The sequence below is a fragment of the Oenanthe melanoleuca genome, chromosome 7 (assembly GCF_029582105.1).
Source record: "Oenanthe melanoleuca isolate GR-GAL-2019-014 chromosome 7, OMel1.0, whole genome shotgun sequence".
Taxonomy (NCBI): Eukaryota; Metazoa; Chordata; class Aves; order Passeriformes; family Muscicapidae; genus Oenanthe; species Oenanthe melanoleuca.
In genome coordinates, this window is record NC_079341.1 from 18,735,946 (window position 1) to 18,754,427 (window position 18,482).

An 18,482-nucleotide genomic window follows, 5' to 3' on the forward strand; every position below is an offset into this window, starting at 1 on the left:
CCCTTGCATATTTTTAAACAATGTGTCTTTGCTCTTACAAGGATGTCATTCTGCAGAACATATAATATTAAATATCTCCTACCTATGTTGTCTAACACAGAATGAAAACTTCCATGTAGGATCCAGCTGTCCACACTTTGAGAAGGAGGCTGCTTTAATACACAAATAATCTTGGAAAAACTCAAGGAAACACAAAATTATTGCACAAAGCATAATTTGCTTTTTGTGTAAGGATCTTGCTGATGAAAGAGGATGGAAAAAACCCATTAATGAAAGAGTGTGTTCAGTCTCTGCTGAATATTTTTATGTTGCAGTTTGGGTATAGTATTTGTGTTTATGCTAAGCACAAAATCCAAGTTAATAGATTCCAAGTGCATTAAATAGATATAAGATAATATTTATTGATAAGGAAGGTATTTAAAAATTTGTATGCATCTAGATATGTTACTTAGCATGACTTTGAGGAGATCGATAGCTAGCTAGAGTGTAGAACAATGTTAGGATTATTAGCACTTTTTAGCATTAAATTTTAAGTGCAAAATTCAAACTCCATTTATTTGGTGAATTGACAAACTAAGCACCATTCAGATATCTGAATAATAACCAAAAGTGATGATCTCAGACCTTTAACTTGCTGCTTCTGTGGAATAAGAGCTGTGAAATACTATCTGAAGAGAGAACTTCCGTTCTCTGTGTCTACTCAAAATAAATTTGAAGGAGGAGCCTGATGTAATGCTTCCATAAGTGTCAACACAGTTTATTTCTGGTCATGAAAATTCAATGGATTGTGTCACTTAGTGCTCCTTGTATGCACAGTCTGAGAGCTCTTTATCTTATAGTACATGTTCACAAACCAGTTGTATTAAAGGCTGCAACTGCTACTGATGCAAAAAAGGATCAAAAGCATTTTCATAGGGTGAACTAATTGTTCTGTTGGGGATATTTTGTGATATGCAAAAGCATCTGAAGGCATCTGTCATAATTAAGTTAGCATTGCACACTTTTAATCCAATTCTGTTAATATTTTGACTTATCTACCATGTGGATAAAAATGTATAAACCCCTTTATTTAAAATGTCACTTTTGTCCTACAGAAGCTAATTTTGTGTTTAAAAATCAAAACATAAAAATATTTTTCCTCCAGTATGCTTTTTTCTAAAACAGACCTAAAGTAATAGTTTAGTCCTGAGAAAAGTGATTTTATATTCTTACTGTTATATATGAAAAATGAACTGATCACTTGTGCCAGGTTGTTTTGGGACAGGCTTTAGTGAAGAATCTAAGCTGTACAGTTTTAAGTACTAGACTGTACTGTCAGGAGGGAGCTGTCATTTTTGCAAATATTGGGATTTACTCTTTGTAGACTGCTTCAATTTCTTGCTTAAAAATTCAGCTTGTTGGTATTCCAAACTAACTTGCTGGCTGGACTCATGAGGCATTTGCTGTGTACAGCACAGTGGTAAAAAGTTGATTCTCTACATGTATATTAGATGCTCTTCATGAGTGAAAACTGTTAACTCCCATGAAAAAGCAAATCTGGCTCCAGTCTGGAAAGTTTGGTTTAAAGATTTTGGGTATTTCAGTGTCCATTTTCCAGTATTTCTTTCGCATGATTTTAAATATTGACTATAAGAGTTTGCTAAAATTAAGGATAAAATTGGTTGACACTGACAAAGGCCACATGAAGTAGTCTGAGAGCTTTCCTTCAATCAAGCTATTTGCTTACTAGGCGATATGGGGAAACTTTATATCCTGGCTGTCAAATGCTGCTTTGTAGCTTGATATACTAAACATTTCTGTTTGCACTTGCAGGCTTCTGGCTGTGATGGCACTGAGATTCCTGATGAAGTGAAACTCATTGGTTTTGCTCAGTTAAGTGTCAGCTGATCTCTGTCCTTTGACCCCAAGCCGAATTGTGAGGTTACGAAAAAGCCAGCTTAGATGCAAAGGAAAATTAATGCACCACACACTGAGTTCTGCTTCATTATCTAGCAATTCACAAGGTCAGAACAAGCAAAGCCCACAGCTACACCGCTGCTGTTAACGTTCAAAATGCTCCTAAATGTCTCTTAGCAGTTGATTTGGATTCCCCCTAAGTGAAAAGCCTGTGGAAATGCACTCAGGTGGCTGTATTTATTGGTTACAAAAGGAATTTTCTATCAAGCTTACTTCTTTCATAGACTTTGACTGATACTATTTTACCTGTACTTGTTGTTAATACTGCCTCTGTTCTGTTACATTTAGAAATTAACATACATATAAAAGTTTAGAAATATTAGCCAAACTTGAATTCTAGTTTTAAAAATGACTGTGAATTTTATTTTTCATATATTTATGCATTACATATACTAGTAATAAGAAAATTATTTGACTTGATTATGTGCTATTTGCAGTTAATCTCCCACTATTTAAAAAAGTTTCAGGTATGTCTTTCAAGTATTTAGTAACTTCTAGGGGTTTTTTGAAATAATTTGATTTGGCATTAGCAAGCTTTTGTTGGTTGTGTGTCAAAAAACAGTCCACAAACTGATCATCAAGGGAGTGGGAGGTGCCTTGCAGATATTAATGTTTTAAGAACGTGCCTGAGGCTGCTTATATAAATAATCTCCATTTTCTAGAAGTACCATATGTATGGTACTATATATATATAGCTATCTGAGCAAGGAAGGGATGTACAGTAGCAAAGATGTTAGAGTATTTTGACTATGCTTTATTGGGGAGTCTATCAGCTGGAGTTACTGTGAACTGTTGTTAAGGTAGAAGAACACTTGCTGTGTCCATCTCTGATCTGACTTACCCTTAATGATAGAAACCGGTTTCATACAGGTGAATAAAAACTTGAAGAATGGAACTGAAGCTTTATTTGAAGTTCTGCAAAATACCAAGGTGGAGTGAAAATAATAGGGCTTTGTGCAATGATCAAGTAAAACCCTGTTACAAAGAAAACACTTCGACCCAAGTAGTCCTCTGTTTAACCTGTGACATAGATGTTGTGGAGCTAGGGAACCTTAGAAAGACTTCCACGATTGGAGATTTATTTCTCAGAGGTTACACTTTAAACTACTTCCTAGTTAATCCTAGATAAGTGGCAGCTCTTTAATGTACTGAAAACGGCAAATATATATTGTTAAGAGAAATTATTTATAATGCCTTGTCATAATCGTTGAGGTGTTCTAGAACTATTTGCATACGACTCAATGTAATCCCATCCCATCCTACTGTTTACATGATGATTACTCCAAGATGACTGCAAAGGTTAAAAAAATAAAATTAAAATAAAGATGTATTGCACAAACTGATTTGTATTTTGAATTTCCATGCTCTGAGTGGATTACAGAGTTGTTATTACAAAAGGCTGCTGCCCTTAGTTTGGGAGCAGCAGGTGGGGAGGAGACGAAATGCTGCCCTCGGGGTAGAGGGTTGCTTTGGCTCCTTGCTCTCCAGGGCTTTGCAGAAGCCATTTTTAAGGGCAATTTTAATCCCAGGGCGTTACTTCAAGAAATCAATGGTTTTGTGTGGGCGGAGAGCGGGAGGGCCCGGTGGGCTCGGCAGCCCGGGTGAGGCGCGTTGGGGCCGCTCGGTGCCCGCAGAGCTCCTGGTGGGCGAGCCCCGGGCCGGGCTGGCTCTTGATACGCGTGTGGCTGGCGAACAGCAGGGTAAGTGAGCCTTTCCCCAGGGGCCCGGCCCGGGCACTCTCTCGGTACTGTGCTGGCCCGGCTCGGACACACTCTGGGCACTGTGCTGGCCCGGCCCGGGCACTCTCTCGGCACTGTGCTGGCCCGGCTCGGACACTCTGGGCACTGTGCTGGCCCGGTCCGGGCACTCTCTGGGCACTGTGCTGGCCCGGCCCGGGCACTCTCTGGGCACTGTGCTGGCCCGGCCCGGGCACTCTCTCGGTACTGTGCTGGCCCGGCCCGGGCACTCTCTCGGCACTGTGCTGGCCCGGCCCGGGCACTCTCTGGGCACTGTGCTGGCCCGGCCCGGGCACTCTCTGGGCACTGTGCTGGCCCGGCCCGGGCACTCTCTCGGCACAGTGCTGGCCCGGCTCGGACACTCTGGGCACTGTGCTGGCCCGGCCCGGGCACTCTCTGGGCACTGTGCTGGCCCGGCCCGGGCACTCTCTCGGCACTGTGCTGGCCCGGCCCGGGCACTCTCTGGGCACTGTGCTGGCCCGGCCCGGGCACTCTCTCGGCACTGTCTGGCCCGGCTCGGACTCTCTCGGCACTGTGCTGGCCCGGCCCGGGCACTCTCTGGGCACTGTGCTGGCCCGGCCCGGGCACTCTCTGGGCACTGTGCTGGCCCGGCGGGGCTGCGGGCCCTGGGCAGCCTCGGCCCTGAGGGCTCAGAACGCAGCGCTCGTCTGTGGGGCCGGCTGCAACTCGGCTGTGGGATTTATTCACCTTTGTGCTGGGGCGTGAAGAAATAAAAAAGGTACCTGAAACAGGCACATGCCAGTGAGCCAGGTGATCACCTGCAGCACTGCGATGGGGAGGGCCTAAATTCTGAGCGTTCCTGTGGGATTATTTTTATGTATTTTAATGTATATTTCTCCAAGCATTGCACCGTTAGTGACTAGTCCCCCTGCAAAGTCGTTAGCTTCTACAATACTTTCTCAGATGAAGTGAATGTTCAAGGAAGTTTATTTTTTTTCACTGTTCTATAAAAAGAAGTGGAATATATATAGAATATATATTTGGATGAAAGTAATGTTCAACTTGCTATACATCTCCCCAGAAGCTGAGAAAAAGTGTTGGGATATGAGTAGCATCTGTCAAAAGTGCTCGTGTTCAGTGGTGGTTGGGCTGCAGGAGGTATCTAAATAAAGAATGTAGTGCTTTAATTGAGGCAGTCAGCAGTATTGTAACAAGATAGAGCCGCAACAGTTGCTGCTCGCTTGTGGTCTGATGCAGAAACATGGTGATGCTTCAGTGAGGCAGAAAATTCGAGTGGCGCTGTTATCACAGCTATGTTGGGATTAGAAACTTTTTTCTTGTCTTTACTGCTAAGATATTGTGTATAAATACAATGTGAGCAAAATGCATTTTTAAAATGGTAGAAAGAAAGGGTAATTAACGCTTTGGTGTGTTAAAATGACGTTTATAAGTAGTTTATACTTTTAGTATATACAGGTTAAAAAGAAGGTGAAAATAGATATACATTGGAGTAGAAAGCAGTGAGACAGCTATGACAGAGTATAAGTAAATACCAAATGTAACAGCAATTTGCTTCTTTATTACTATATACACATCCTCTGTTGAATAATAAGGGAGAAGGGAAAACCATCAGCTATTCATTTGTTCATATTTACATGCAAAGTGTTTAGAAGCTGGGTGAAGTTCTTATATGTGTGACATGACTTGCCCCAAAATAGTTTTGGTTCTGGTGTTGCTTGCTACAGCACCTGTCTTGTTTGAAAGAAAAGGTCTCTAATTAATGAGGTGGAGCTGGAACAGGGGAGCTACCATGTAGCTATCTCTAAGGCCAGGAAAATAGGGCTTAATTAGATGGTGCTAAAAATATAATCATCTGTATGATGATTATATGCCAGTGCACTTGCAGGCTCTATGGGCTGATTAATGTCAGTGTCCATGGAGCCAGCCATGCCAGTGTGCTGTGCTTTAGCTTGCTGAAAGCAGCTCTGTGGGCTGAGATGAAATCCAGTCAAAACACCATTCTGCATTTATTAGTTTCAAAGTGTTTGGATGCATATAAACATAGACTTCAGCTCAGCACAAAACCAGGTCTGGAGACTAACTGCATGTGTAAAGGAGTGGGAGAGAAGGGACATTTCCAGCCTTTTATCTCGTGGGACTCCAGCGTGGGCTTTAGGCCAGGAAAGCTGTTTTCCCATGCTGGCAACATATGCTTTCTGTGCCGAGAGAACGGGAGCACATCTCTTCCTTCTGACAAATGCTGACCTCAGATCTTCCCACCATGCACAGAATTGTGCATTCAAACTGTAATTCAGCTAGCTAGTTGTGATAAGTATTGTTTCCTAAAATACTATCCTGTGTACTATCACAATTTCCTCTATTGCCCTAGAACACCCTTTGTGAGTGGGAGTGGAAGGAGGAGCAGGGAAATAAGTCAGGAAACATAACTGAATTTTCTCTCGCCCATGTTCTCTCCTGAGAGATAAAATGTGTGTCTTTTCACAGCTTGGTCCAATGTCACATCTCCAATTTTGAGGCTTCCAGAGCAGTCCTGTGAAATTTGGTTGTGAGGCATCTCTTCAGAATGTTTTTAAACACTGTTATTTCTCTGAGAGGGAATGCTGTGTGCAGCTTGTAAATGGTGTGCCTCCCCCTCATGCTTTTCTTTAATCAGAGATGTTTTCCTTTTCACCACCTACCTCTGCATAATGATGTTGAATGGTGAGATTGGCCTGTGCCTGAAATCAATTAACTCTGATGAGGAATCTGACATAGACCTAAAACACTGCTAATTGAGTGCATTGAAAATGCTGATTTCTGTTTAGCAGGGAGCAGAGGATGTTGCTGCCCCGTTCCCACCTTACCCTCCCACATTTTATCGAAGCAGCAAAAAAAAAAAAAAAAAAAAGCCCAAAAGAGAGACATTGTTGATAACAAATAGCAGTTGGTCTATTTTTTCTCTGAATCAATTGTGATAGAACTTTATTCAGTCAATTGTGGGTTTTTCATCAAGTGGCCAGCCTTCCCACTCTCTTGCAATGTACTCATGCTGGTGCATGCACAAAGAATGCTAATTATTTTAAAATGAGGAGTTGGAAAAGCATCAGGAGTTGGAAAAGCATCAGGAGCCTACATCTTTGAGTTCCCTGTGCATGAACTCTGCTAATGAACAGCTAGGTTTACTCAAACCACAAAACTCCAGGAAAGTCTGGTTTCCTCGCATTGTGTTGCACAGTGGCCCAGCTGATGAAATAATCCATGCATATTAGTTGAGCATTGTGACATTTTAGTTAGTCATTTTTCCTCAATGACTAAGAGTGACATTGCAATTCACATAAAAATGTGGTTTCATAGCTGCTTTATGATTGTTAGATTGATGCTTATCAAGCTGCTTTCATAGTTGTGTTCATTTGAGATGTTGAATCAAATTCAGTAGTTGTGAAGTTATCTGCTGCTAATAATGTTGGGAATATGGGCCATGGTGGCTCAGTGAGCAATTACAGAGACATGGAAAAGTATGTGATAAGAAGGAGAAATATAATTTTCCCTACATAAACCAATAGGGAGGCAATCATCTTTTTTGGGACATGCATATTTTGCCATCTAATTTTCAAGTGTGAATTTGAAAGGCTATGCTTGTTTATTGTCTCAGTAGGGTGTAGAAAATCACTTATGCAAGTGCATGTGTTTATGTAGAGGAACAGCTATATGAAATAGAATTGGAGTAGATGGAAAATACATGCCTTTACTCAATTATTTCTCCATAGGTACACTTCTAAAAATTAATAAAAACCAGCTATGTTTCAAAGAGGGAGATTTATGTATTTATTTATTTATTTATTCTTATGGAAAGAAACCAAATTGTTACCTGGTTTTTTTTAACCCAGGTAATCATTCAGACTCATTAAGGAAAGATACTGTTCATGAGTAGGAGTGCTGGGGTTCTTTAGATTTACTTTGACCAAAAAGGTGTTTTGAGTTGTGTCATGTTTACTCTGTAGACCTCATTCATCTAGCTTTCTGTCCTTTGAGGAAAATTGAGTTATGAAATCTCAAAATGTATAGGAATGTGTGGTTATTTGGTAATGCAATTATTTTTTCACATAAAAAGCAGCGTGCATAGCTGTCATCAAACAGGCAATTATAAATAATGAAGCAGAAGAACCAGAGAGTGTCAAGAGGGTTTAAGTAGGTAGACTTTGTGCTACTCATGTCCTATAAAGATAAATCAATAGGCAAAAAGATTTAGCCTCACACTAGTAAAACTGCTGTGTTCTGGAAGACAGGCTGTGTAGTACTAAATTGCTGCTTTAAGGGAGAGCCTGCATCTCTGCCTGCATCTCTGTTTTTGAAAGCTTGGAATTGGTTTTGTGACACATTCTGGTATTGGGCAGGGGGAAACCCACCGAACTGCTCCCCCCACCTGTACTGTACCTGTGATGGTTTATAATGTAGAGGGCAAGGAAAGCATTTGAAAACTGTTACCTTAACCTTCTGGTATTTGTACAAAGATTACTGAAAGTTTGGTTATTTCATTCTGGCAAATTAATATCTTTTGCCAATGCCCTGCATTGTGCTACTATTCTATTATTGACCAAGAAAGAGCAAAGCGTAAAACCAAATGGTCAGCTAAAACACGTTTTTCAGAACAAGGGAGGCGTGGGTGTCAATGCTTCCTCTTCTCCCAGGGTTTCCTGGGGTTATTCAGTCCTTCTGCCCACTGCTCCCCTCCTGTGCTGGCTGGGGGCAGGAGGCCCTGGTGCCACGGTGCAGCAGCAGCTCCCGGCCTGGCCTCACTGAGTCTGCACATGGCTCCCCCAGGGGAGAGCTGAGCTGAGGTCTTTGGCTCTGAATGTGCTCAAGCAAGAAGCTAGCAGTGCTCCATTCTGATGTAAAAAGTACCCTCCTAGAGGTAAATTTACTATGCCTTTTTTGCAGGACTTCGTACTTAGACAAAGAAATTGATTTTACAGTTTTCAGGTTGCTTCTATTGCAGAGATCTTATCACATAAACTGAAAGCTGCAGCTTTCTGACAGTGCAAGATGGGCAATTTGTGAAATTAAATAAAATTCCTAACTATTTTTTTCAGCTCTGTGGAGAGGTTTTTGTGAAGCGTTTATTTACAGTGAGGAAAAGTGCAGTAGTTACCTGGTTGAGGCTGTTAAACCTGAAACTATTCCCATCATCTTGTAGAATCATCTAAGAATCCTGTTGCATTCAGGAGTTGTTTCTCTTTCAGGATCTGATTACCTTTCTTCTCTCTCCTTGTTAGATCTCCTCTGATTAAAACAAAGCACTGGAGCAATTTACTCTATATTATGAGAAATAGAAAGAGGGTGGAGAAATCTGCCATGAATTAGAACAGAGGATCCAGAGGGAAAGACCATTATTGGAATCTCGGCCCCATGAATTAATAATACTTCACAACAGCTTCAGTGGGACTAGAATTTCACTCCCAATCTGTGTCGATTATCAGCTGCTCAGTTTACTCCCGGGGCTATAAAATGGAAAAGGATCCAATTGTGATTAAAGAGTAGGTGTGATTTGAATGGAAGGTGATTACTAAAGCCTCTCTAAAGTCTTCTACCCTGCTTGTGCTGCAAGCTCTTCCTATTTATAATAGCAGAGCTATCTAAGCAGAAAATTACACCAGAGAGAAAGAGTTTTCTGATTATCTCTGATTAGGTTTAGTGCTAACCTTGTAAATTTGCCTGTCAGATGGGGCACTACCAAATCACCCATAAACCTGATGTTTTACAAAAGATATAAAGGGTGAGGAAACTCCTGCACTTTTGTATGGCTTGATACATTTTTTTTTCTCCAAAAGGATTTTTGCAAAGATGGCTAGATGATTGGATGAGAGCTAGTGAACTACAATTTAGTGTTACATTAATTACTCGTTTAAAAGTGCTTTGTGTTAATGGATTTCTGTGTATTTATGTGTATGGATTTATAAGGCAAACAAAGGTCCAAATCTCTGAGGTCTGTTCTGTTTGAAGATAGTGTAGCTTGGACTGGTCTGTGGAAGTCAAAGCAGGGGTGTGTTTAGGTAAGTGTGTGTTACTCTTTCCCCTTTTTTATCACGTTCATATTCTGTTGTCAGCTTTGTTGAGCTTTTTCATAGCCAAAGATTTTAATTTTTAATAAAGTAATTGCAGATGAAGCCTTACAGTAAGGCTATATGTATTTAAATCCAGAGATTTTTTGGGGGGGCTGTTGTATTTGCATATGCCCTATAAAATGTTTAGGTAACATAAAGAGTTTATGCTAAAATTAACAATATTGAAGTAAATTTAATATTCCTTCCCTCTTCTGGTATAAACTGAAGGCCTAGAAATACCCTTTGGAAGAGTACTTGTGATGTACCAAGTTGGTGTCAGTTTAAACTGAAGACAGCTGTTGGATACAATCAATTATGGTGAAGTGAATCAAACATTATTTTTCAGTTCAGGAGAATAAACAGGTTTGCTTTCTAGATTAAGGTGTGTTAGATGTGTGTCTTCAGTGTTACAGAAAAGTCACTGTTTTACATGCGAGGAAATTGGCATTTTGAAAAGGCTTGGTACCATTTTGGTTTAGCAAGGGATATACTTTGAGATAGTGAGATATGCAGATAATATGTCCTCAAAATTATTTGATGCAAAGTATGTTCTTTAGCCTAAGTTTAAATTTTGGCTGGTTAATAATTGTAAAAGGCCTGTTGTATTCCATATGTTAGATTTTGGTGGGGCTACTACTTATCAAGTATACCTTCTTTCATCTTTATTTATGTTAATTACTGCCAAGGCAATGCCTAGAAGAAATTATTTTATAACTGTAACTTTTATTTTGTATTTTTGTAGCTTGTGTAAGCCTTCTCTGGAGCTACTGCAGCTAGATCTGCTCTGCTTCCTGGAGGTGGCTGAGCTCTGCCATCTCTGGCAGTGCCGTGGGGCTTTGGTTGCTGCAGATCAGAGTGCAGGTCTGAGGGCTGTGGATGCACCTCCAGAAGACGGCCTGGACACAGCCTTGCTGCTCAGCCTGTGGTCATTATTTATTCAAAGAGGAGAGGAGAGAATTCTGTGGAGCAGGCAGGTAAGTGCAGCGTTGTCAGTAGATACAGGGAATGTTGTTACTTCCTAGCTTGTATTTAGACTGTAAGTGCCTGAGAACAAATAGCTGGGCTCTGATTCTCTAACCCTGCACCAGCACATTTCTCCTGTGCATTTCCTTATTTTCACTCAGGTTTCAGCGCTCGCTTTGTAGGGAGGTGTGTAGCTGTAAAAACCTCAGGGTGACGACAAAGACCTCGATAAAGTATTAATACATCCTTGAGGTGTGTGCATCTTTTTGTGCTGCTCTTGCTTGTTTGTATGCTGTCCTTGCTTCCTATCTAGAAAGTACATGGCAGCAATTTCCTAAACAAATAAAACTCTACTGCTTCACATACCAATTTAATTAGTGGCCTTTGATTTTTCCAAAAATTACATCAGTAGTTGTTCAGCTCTCCACAGTATTTCTTCTTCTGTCCCAATTTATAGATACATAAAACTGTTGTGAACCTACTTTGTTTTCTTTTTCCTATGTTCTGAAATGTTCATGTTTTTACAAGTGGATTTATCTTTTTGTCTGGGTTCATGCATCCCAGCACTTGACTTGACATGAGAGATGTGAAGCATTGGGCCCCTTGTTCTGTTTCCCTAGTGCTCCCTTGGACAGCTCACTGTCTAATGAGGAAATCTCTGGGACCCACAGATGCTGTGGTTCATGCAGAGGTGTAAATGCAGACTCTTTTCAGAACTTATAACTACTCTTGTTTGGAAACTGTCCCTTCTAGAAAACCATTTCGGAGCTTGCTCACAGCTATACGTGGTTTAGTTCTTGACAGTTCTTGATTTAGTTCTTCAGCTCTGGAGCCCAAGGTGCAGCTGCATTAATTGTTGAGCAATTCCTAAATGTTCTGTACAACAGACTCTCCCAGGTCTGACTTACTCCAGCAGTCATTTGTGTGTTTTAAAGCTACCACTGTAACTGAAAAAAAATCTAGCAGGGCTTTGATATCTGAAGAATTATGTGGTGTAAAAACACAAACCCATTCTGTAGCTGTGGACCTGACTGGTTTTCTCTTACAGTATTGAGCTTTTGGTATGTCTGTGCTGTGTTTCTCTTTTATTGTCACCTCTGAACTTGCATTTTTCTTACTAGACCTGGTTTCTGTTTGTCAACACAAATTAAGCTAATGGAGCATTACTAATGCTTGACAAAAGCAATTTACAAGGAATTTACAATTTGTTACTACAAAGGCATTTGAAAAAACAAACCAAAATAATTTCAATCCCATACATGCTCAGATCTCAATGAGATCCTTTCAAAAGCTTCTGTTGGAGACAAGTATGCTTGCGTGTTAACATTAGCTAATATAAATAGGTAGCAAACTGTGAAAATTAGGCCTTCTACTACTTATCTAAATGTTCACAATCCACAAAAGAAATCTCTTAAATCTGAAAATAATTTTTTTTATACTTAAATGCAAAAGTATTGCCTTCCGGAGAGGATTTCAGAGCTGATTTGTTTTTTGTAGAACTGACTCATATTACTCTCTGAATTTTTGGTAAGGTAACACTAAGATTATTTGTATATAATTTGGACATACTGGCAAATCTAGGAGCAAGAATATAAATGCACTTCACAAGATACAAAATGGTACCTTTATCCATTTCATTGTAACAATCAGGTGAAGCTAAATTATTGGTGTATGCTATTTACATTTCTATTACTTCTTTCTGTTGTGGATGTTTTTTCAAGCTAGTATGGAAGAAGTTTTTCCAGGAAAAAAAAAAAAAATGAAGTGAACTTTAGTAATCTTACCTATTGATGACATATTATCTTGAGGAAATGTAGTGTAGTTTATGCTTAAATTAGGTCTGTGTTATAATTTAAATTTTGTATATAAAGCATGCAATTTTGGCCCAAATGCAGTGATCTGAATTTATTAGAAAAGATGTTAGAGTTGTGGGAAGAAGACAGAATGTGTACTAGTCCTCTTGAAAATGCTGTTTTTCATCATGGTGTGGGTCCTGATATGATAAAAACTGCAGTTGCACAAATATGTACTTTCAGAACAGTTAAGATGAACCTGTTGCCAATTGTCTGATGTGTTCCAGGAAGCTGAAAATCCCACAGATGATGAAGTCTCACCCATTGTGAATTATTGCTTAAAGCAAATACACGTCCTGGCATTACAGCAAAATGAGAATAAACATGCAAATTAGAAGCAGTGGAAATTTCAGAACATGTTTATTTTTCTAAAGCTTTGTTATCTGTAGTATATCACTTCCACTAAAATTTCTGCAGTTCCCAAGTTTTTAATCTAGTTCTTGTACATGAGGCCCCTTTGTTCCTTTTCTGTCCAGAGGTTCTTCACCTGTGGGTGGTGACGATGTGATGTTCTTTGCTTCCTATCAGAATGGTTTGGGTTGCAAGAGACCTTTAAAAGGTCATCTAGTCCAACACCCTGCAAGGAGCAGTAACAGAGAATTATAGACTAGTTTGGATTGGAAGGGACCTTTAAAGGTCTTCTAGTCCAACATTCAGTCTTTGATTAGATCAGGTTTTCTCTCTCTCCAGCAATAGCACAACTAGTAACAGTAATACCTGGGAAAGGGCAGTGCTGTTTGCCCTAATCTCTCCTCATAAGCTGTCACCCATCCTCACAGTACTTGCTGAGAAAAAAGCAAATGTTTCTCATTTTATTTCTGTATTTCATGTCCATGTTGCCAGACAGCCATGAGTGTGAAAATACAGTTTTCGAGATGCATTTTTTCTGTGTTTCTTTTTTTTTTTAAATGCTTGCATTGCATTAAGCTTTTTTTTTTTTTTTTCATTTTAACAGAATGCAACTTTACAGAAATTTTGATGCATTTAAAAATACTAAATTGTTAGGTGCTATTGAAATTAAAGGCATAGAAAATAATAAAATTATTGCTTGAAAGGGGAAACATGGCCAGGTGGCAGTATTAACACTGGCAATTCATATTATTTAGTTTACTTACTGATGTGTCTGTCCCAGCATTCAAATAAAATGTAATGTACTCCTTTGAAGTGGTATATCTCTGGTGTTTAGCAGGAGATAAAAGTGCAAGCTTGTTTTCAATGACATTTCACGCACAGCGATTTCAAAACCATGAAAAATAGTTAAAGGCAATTCATTTGAAATGTTCAGGAAATAGATGATTTGTCACAAATGGGGTAACTTTATCTGCTAAAGGTTCACTCTCCTTATTCTCCTTAGTTCATAGAAATCCTAAAATGTAACATTTCAGGTCACCATGATCTTTTCTCCAAGTTAAAATGTGCTCTTCCCCAGTGTAAACTTTGTACCAAAGTGTAACCAAGGATCCTATAAGGTTTTTGACTGCCGGTGCTAGAAAACTTCCCTAATATCGCTGCTACAGAGTTTGATGAGCATTAATGCTCTACAGATTTTGTTTGGCTGTCTAATGCAGGTATACTTAACAGGCTAGACATTTTTATACTTGTTGACTTGAGGGGATTTTGAGTATTCCTGGAATTCAAGACAAGAAGCAACATCCAGAGCTTAAACCTTAACTTGACGAGAAGCCTAGATATTTCAAAAGCTATCACATGTGCTTGTGGACCTTCTTCCCCATGTCTCATGTAAATGGCTTTGTCCTAAAGAGGGACAACAGAAATCATCCCACGCTAGATAAATTGCACACAACCAGTGGGGTTTTTTGGGAAAGTAAGGGTAACCCATTTACATTTACTTAGTCTGATCATTCTCGGCATATGGCTGCATATATTGTCTCCAGCATTCACCTGTCTCTGAGATACAATTATATCTATCATGTTAAGCACATTATCTAGTGTGAATGGTGGGCTTTTTGATCTTGTTTGTGAATTGATAAAACAAACAGCCAATAACTATTTTGTCAAATACTTACTTGCAAGGCCTAGTTTATTTTCCTATAGATACTACAGGTTCAAAGTCCTTTTTAATGGAATCTGTGAACCATTGTGTAATTTATTGCACCAATTAACACAAGCCAATACCTTTGCAAGTAATTAAATCAGTTTAAAAATGTTGCACAACTCACCCATCTGTTTGAAGTGACAGCTAAATTGCAGTATAATACAATTTAAAAAGTATACTTCCATAACCTTTACTTCTGTGACAGCATCTGCACTGTGTGCATGTATATTCCCCTCTTTAAAAATGTAATTTTAATTACATGCTGTATATATTCTTTATTCTAGCCCATTAGTTTTATCCCCATGTGTAGCAATGCTGAATCCAAGAAACAAGGCAGTAAATAATACTGCCTTTTAATGACCAATTAAAGCAGCCTATCATCAACCTTGGCATCAGCTGTGTACTAATTCAAAGTACACCTATGCTTAGAATAAAATGGGAAGTACAGCCAGCCCCATCCTTACAGGATCCCACTCTCCAGAGGAACCAGTTCTTAATTTCACAGCCCATCCTGCCACAGTGATGGTAAATGTAACACAAAGCCTGAGCGCACCTGGTGAAGTTTGTCCCGGGCCTTTTTGTGGCCTTTGCGAGGGGAAGTGGTGTGTATAAAACTCGTTGCCTGCACACCCGCAGGCAGCTGTTGAGGAGTTCCCTGGTGCAGGTGCCGGGGCTGGAGCTGCGGATGGAGCTCTGGTGGAGAGGAGAGGAGAGGCCGTGAGCTGCCAGCCCCGCACGCCAGGGCAGAGGACGCGGTGCGCGGGGATGGACGCAGGGACACGGCAGGAGCCGAGGCTTCCCGCCGGGGATCCGCGCCCAGGGTGCCTTTGCTGGGACGCTCCTCGGAGGCACCGGCTCCAGCTGTTCCTGTGCTGCCAGGGCCCAGCTGTGCGGGTGTGGCCTTGGGAGTGCGACCGCCAGAGCCTCGGGAAGGGGCGCACTGGGAGCTTTCCTTTACAGCATCTGCTATGTCCATAGCTTCTATAGCCTTGGAGACTTAGCGTCTGCTCCAGATGCTAGCAGAAGCTAATTCTCTGCTTTAAACGTGATAATAAGATAATGATGGTGTAAGATAAGCTGTCCTATCTGGTGAAACACGTCCAGTAATGCAGTTTTTGATACCTCAATGACATAGAAAAGTACTGCTGTGCTCAGCCTTCATGCAAATACTCTTGTAACAGATTCTTGTAATGGAGACAACACAGAGAGCAGAAGCAGATAAAAAGGTTAAAACATTGAAATTGTGGAATAAACATACTTGATTAAGTGGGAGTTAAACATGAAAAAATGCTGTTTTGAATTCTGATGAACTATCCAAGGTTGTGAGGAAAGGTAAAAGGAATAAGGAAAAAAAGCCAAACAGCCTTAGACTTGTGATAGTGATCTTTGCAGGCAGAGGCAAGATGAAAGATGATAGATATTTTTTTTTTTCCCCGTATACTTGAACTAGGCAACATCAAAGAAAAGATTTTTGAAGGAACAACTTCAAGTGCTACTTGTCCCCTGAAACTTGTTGAAATCAGTTTGCCAGGTATTAGACAGTGTTGGACTGCAAACCTGCCAGGTAAGGGCCCTCTCTTAATAAAAACACTGTGTTCTTATTTTTGTGGCTGATTTGACTGGATACTTTTAGATGGGAGAATGCTGAGCTATGCAAAAGCACATAAAGAAAATGCTAAGAGTGAAATAACAGGGAAATGTACCAGATTGAAGCAGATTAAAAGTACAGAAGAACAGAGCAAGGCTAAGTGACTTTTGTAAATAAAGTAAAAGCTTGTAATGATGATGTAGGGTGTTCTCTGCTTCCCCATTGCTTTTACTGCTATCCTGAGGTACCTAGAAATCCCATTTCTCTTTGAAGAAAGATGTCATGTTAGAAAATAGGCCAGAGAAAGGAAATCTTAAAGAAAAAAGGGATGCTTGATAGATGGAGATATCTGCAGGTAGGTGTTAGCCCACACACCTCAAATTTGGTGTATTTGCTTCACCCAAATGAAAGTTGTCTGCATTACAAAACCACTGCACTTAATTCTGTCCAGCTTGTTATGTAATGCTGCCTTTGCAGAATAAGTGCTCAAGGATAAATCTTGCGTGACAAATAAATGCCTCTTGCTCTTGGCTCTTTCAGGTGAGGCAGAGATATAATGCAGATTCAGCTAATATGCAAACCTAGCAGAAAAATGGATTTTTGTTCCTCTGTTAGGCAAGTTACCAGAGGAGACACTTGACACAACTTAATTGCAGGTGCGGTTGAATAAATAAGGTACATTCTTTCTTTTTTTTCTCCCCAGATCACTCTTCTTTTTCCATGTCATAAATTCGTATTTTTAACAAGAGAAAAGGAAGCAGATGCTATTGAGTACAATGTTCCATGTCATATAGATCTCTTTTTTTTGGTGTGTTGCTGCTGTAATTAGCACTGTCAGCACTTTTAAGAAGGTTTTCTACATACTATTTTCACTTAGGGCAGTGCAAATTTCTCTGGAAAATCTATGAGAATCAATTAAGTAAATGAGAAAATAGAATGCTTGTAATTAAGATAATCAAGCTACATGAAATCTACCCTACTAGTGTTGATATCTGTATATCTCTAAGCTGACTATTAATTAAACACTATGTAAGTGTTGCAATTAGACTTAGGCTGCTTTGGTGGAAACAAGAGAGATGAAAACGATTGGAGGGGTTTTACTGTATATGAATCTCTTGGTTGATTTAAAGCATCTCATTATGGTTTGTAAGGTTTCTGTGTTGCTACAAACACTCCTGGGATGCCTGAGGACTCTGTTGCAGGCTTCAACTACTTCTGGAACAGGTGACCCAAGGAAATACACTTTGGTTTGCAAAAGCTGCCTTTCTTCTCAGGGATGGGTGTATTCCCTTCCATTTCTTGAATGAATTTTGGATATTGAGCTCTAAAGCCAGTAGAAAAGAGGTTAGGTACTTTGTTCTACAGAGGAAACTGCAAAAGGGAGAAATGAGAGAGGCAAAATTTTCTGATGTTCTTACAAAAAAAGGGACTGATTACAACTTTTGTGTTTTTTTGTTTTTTGCTGTTATTTTGATATGAGGACTCTAAAGTTGCCCAGACCTCCCTGAGAGACAAAACAATATCTTAAGATATTTGTGTTGGGAGACAAAGGCTGCATGAGATTTACTGGGTAATCTGAGTGTACTCAGACTGTGATTGTTCATTTATTCTCTGGTGCTTTGTGGTGGGGGGAAGCAAAAAGCTCTGTCATGGTACCTGTGTGTCTGTGAGGGACTGGGGAGGACCCCTTCCCTCTGTATGGGTGACCCAGGTGGTCACACAGCAACTTCAAACCACTTCATCATGGTTTTATGAGGGGTTTGGGATGCTTCTCCTTTTCTCCTGTGTGTAGCTTTTGACAGCTTTTGTAGCCCACATAAGACACTATGCAGGTAGCAGAAGAGCCTGAGGGTGTCAAAAAGCTTTGCCACCTTAGAATGGCCAAACCTGGGTCTCACTGGCTGGGGATGCCAAAGCAGCTAAATAAGGCAGAGCAGAGGATGAACTCATTTGCTGCTTTGCCAGATATTGCCATGGCTGCATTAATACTACTTCTTTGAAGTTCAGAAGCTTCAGATAAAGCAGTACCTCTGATCCGTGTGGACATCAATCAGCTTGATGAAGTTGTTGCACAAGTAAGGAATAAAAGTATTATTTTGTTTTATTTTTTTCAATTATTTTTAAAAACCTCCTTTTACAGCACAACATTCTTCCTCATGACAAATGAGCCAATTCACAGACATTGTGTTTTCAGGTAATACAATTTACATTTCTAGAAGGAAATGAAGAAGAAAACTTACAGGACACCTTCCATTTTTCACTTGATTT

The 18,482-nt window shown here is 40.1% G+C and overlaps 1 protein-coding gene across 4 annotated transcripts in view; it reads left to right on the top strand.

Annotated features, from left to right (window-relative positions):
- The window catches only part of STK39 (serine/threonine kinase 39), a 76,319-nt gene extending 73,027 nt beyond the window's left edge, over window positions 1-3,292 (top strand). For 2 of the 4 annotated variants that reach the window (XM_056496323.1, XM_056496325.1), the window contains exon 17: window positions 1,813-2,377. In XM_056496323.1, coding sequence (XP_056352298.1) covers window positions 1,813-1,887 — 75 coding nt within the window. In that variant the 3' untranslated portion in view covers window positions 1,888-2,377. Of the gene's footprint in view, window positions 1-1,812; window positions 2,378-2,826 lie in introns of those variants that run through there. The other 2 variants (XM_056496324.1, XM_056496322.1) reach the window with 2 other exon arrangements.
- The last annotated feature ends 15,190 nt before the right edge of the window (window positions 3,293-18,482 follow it).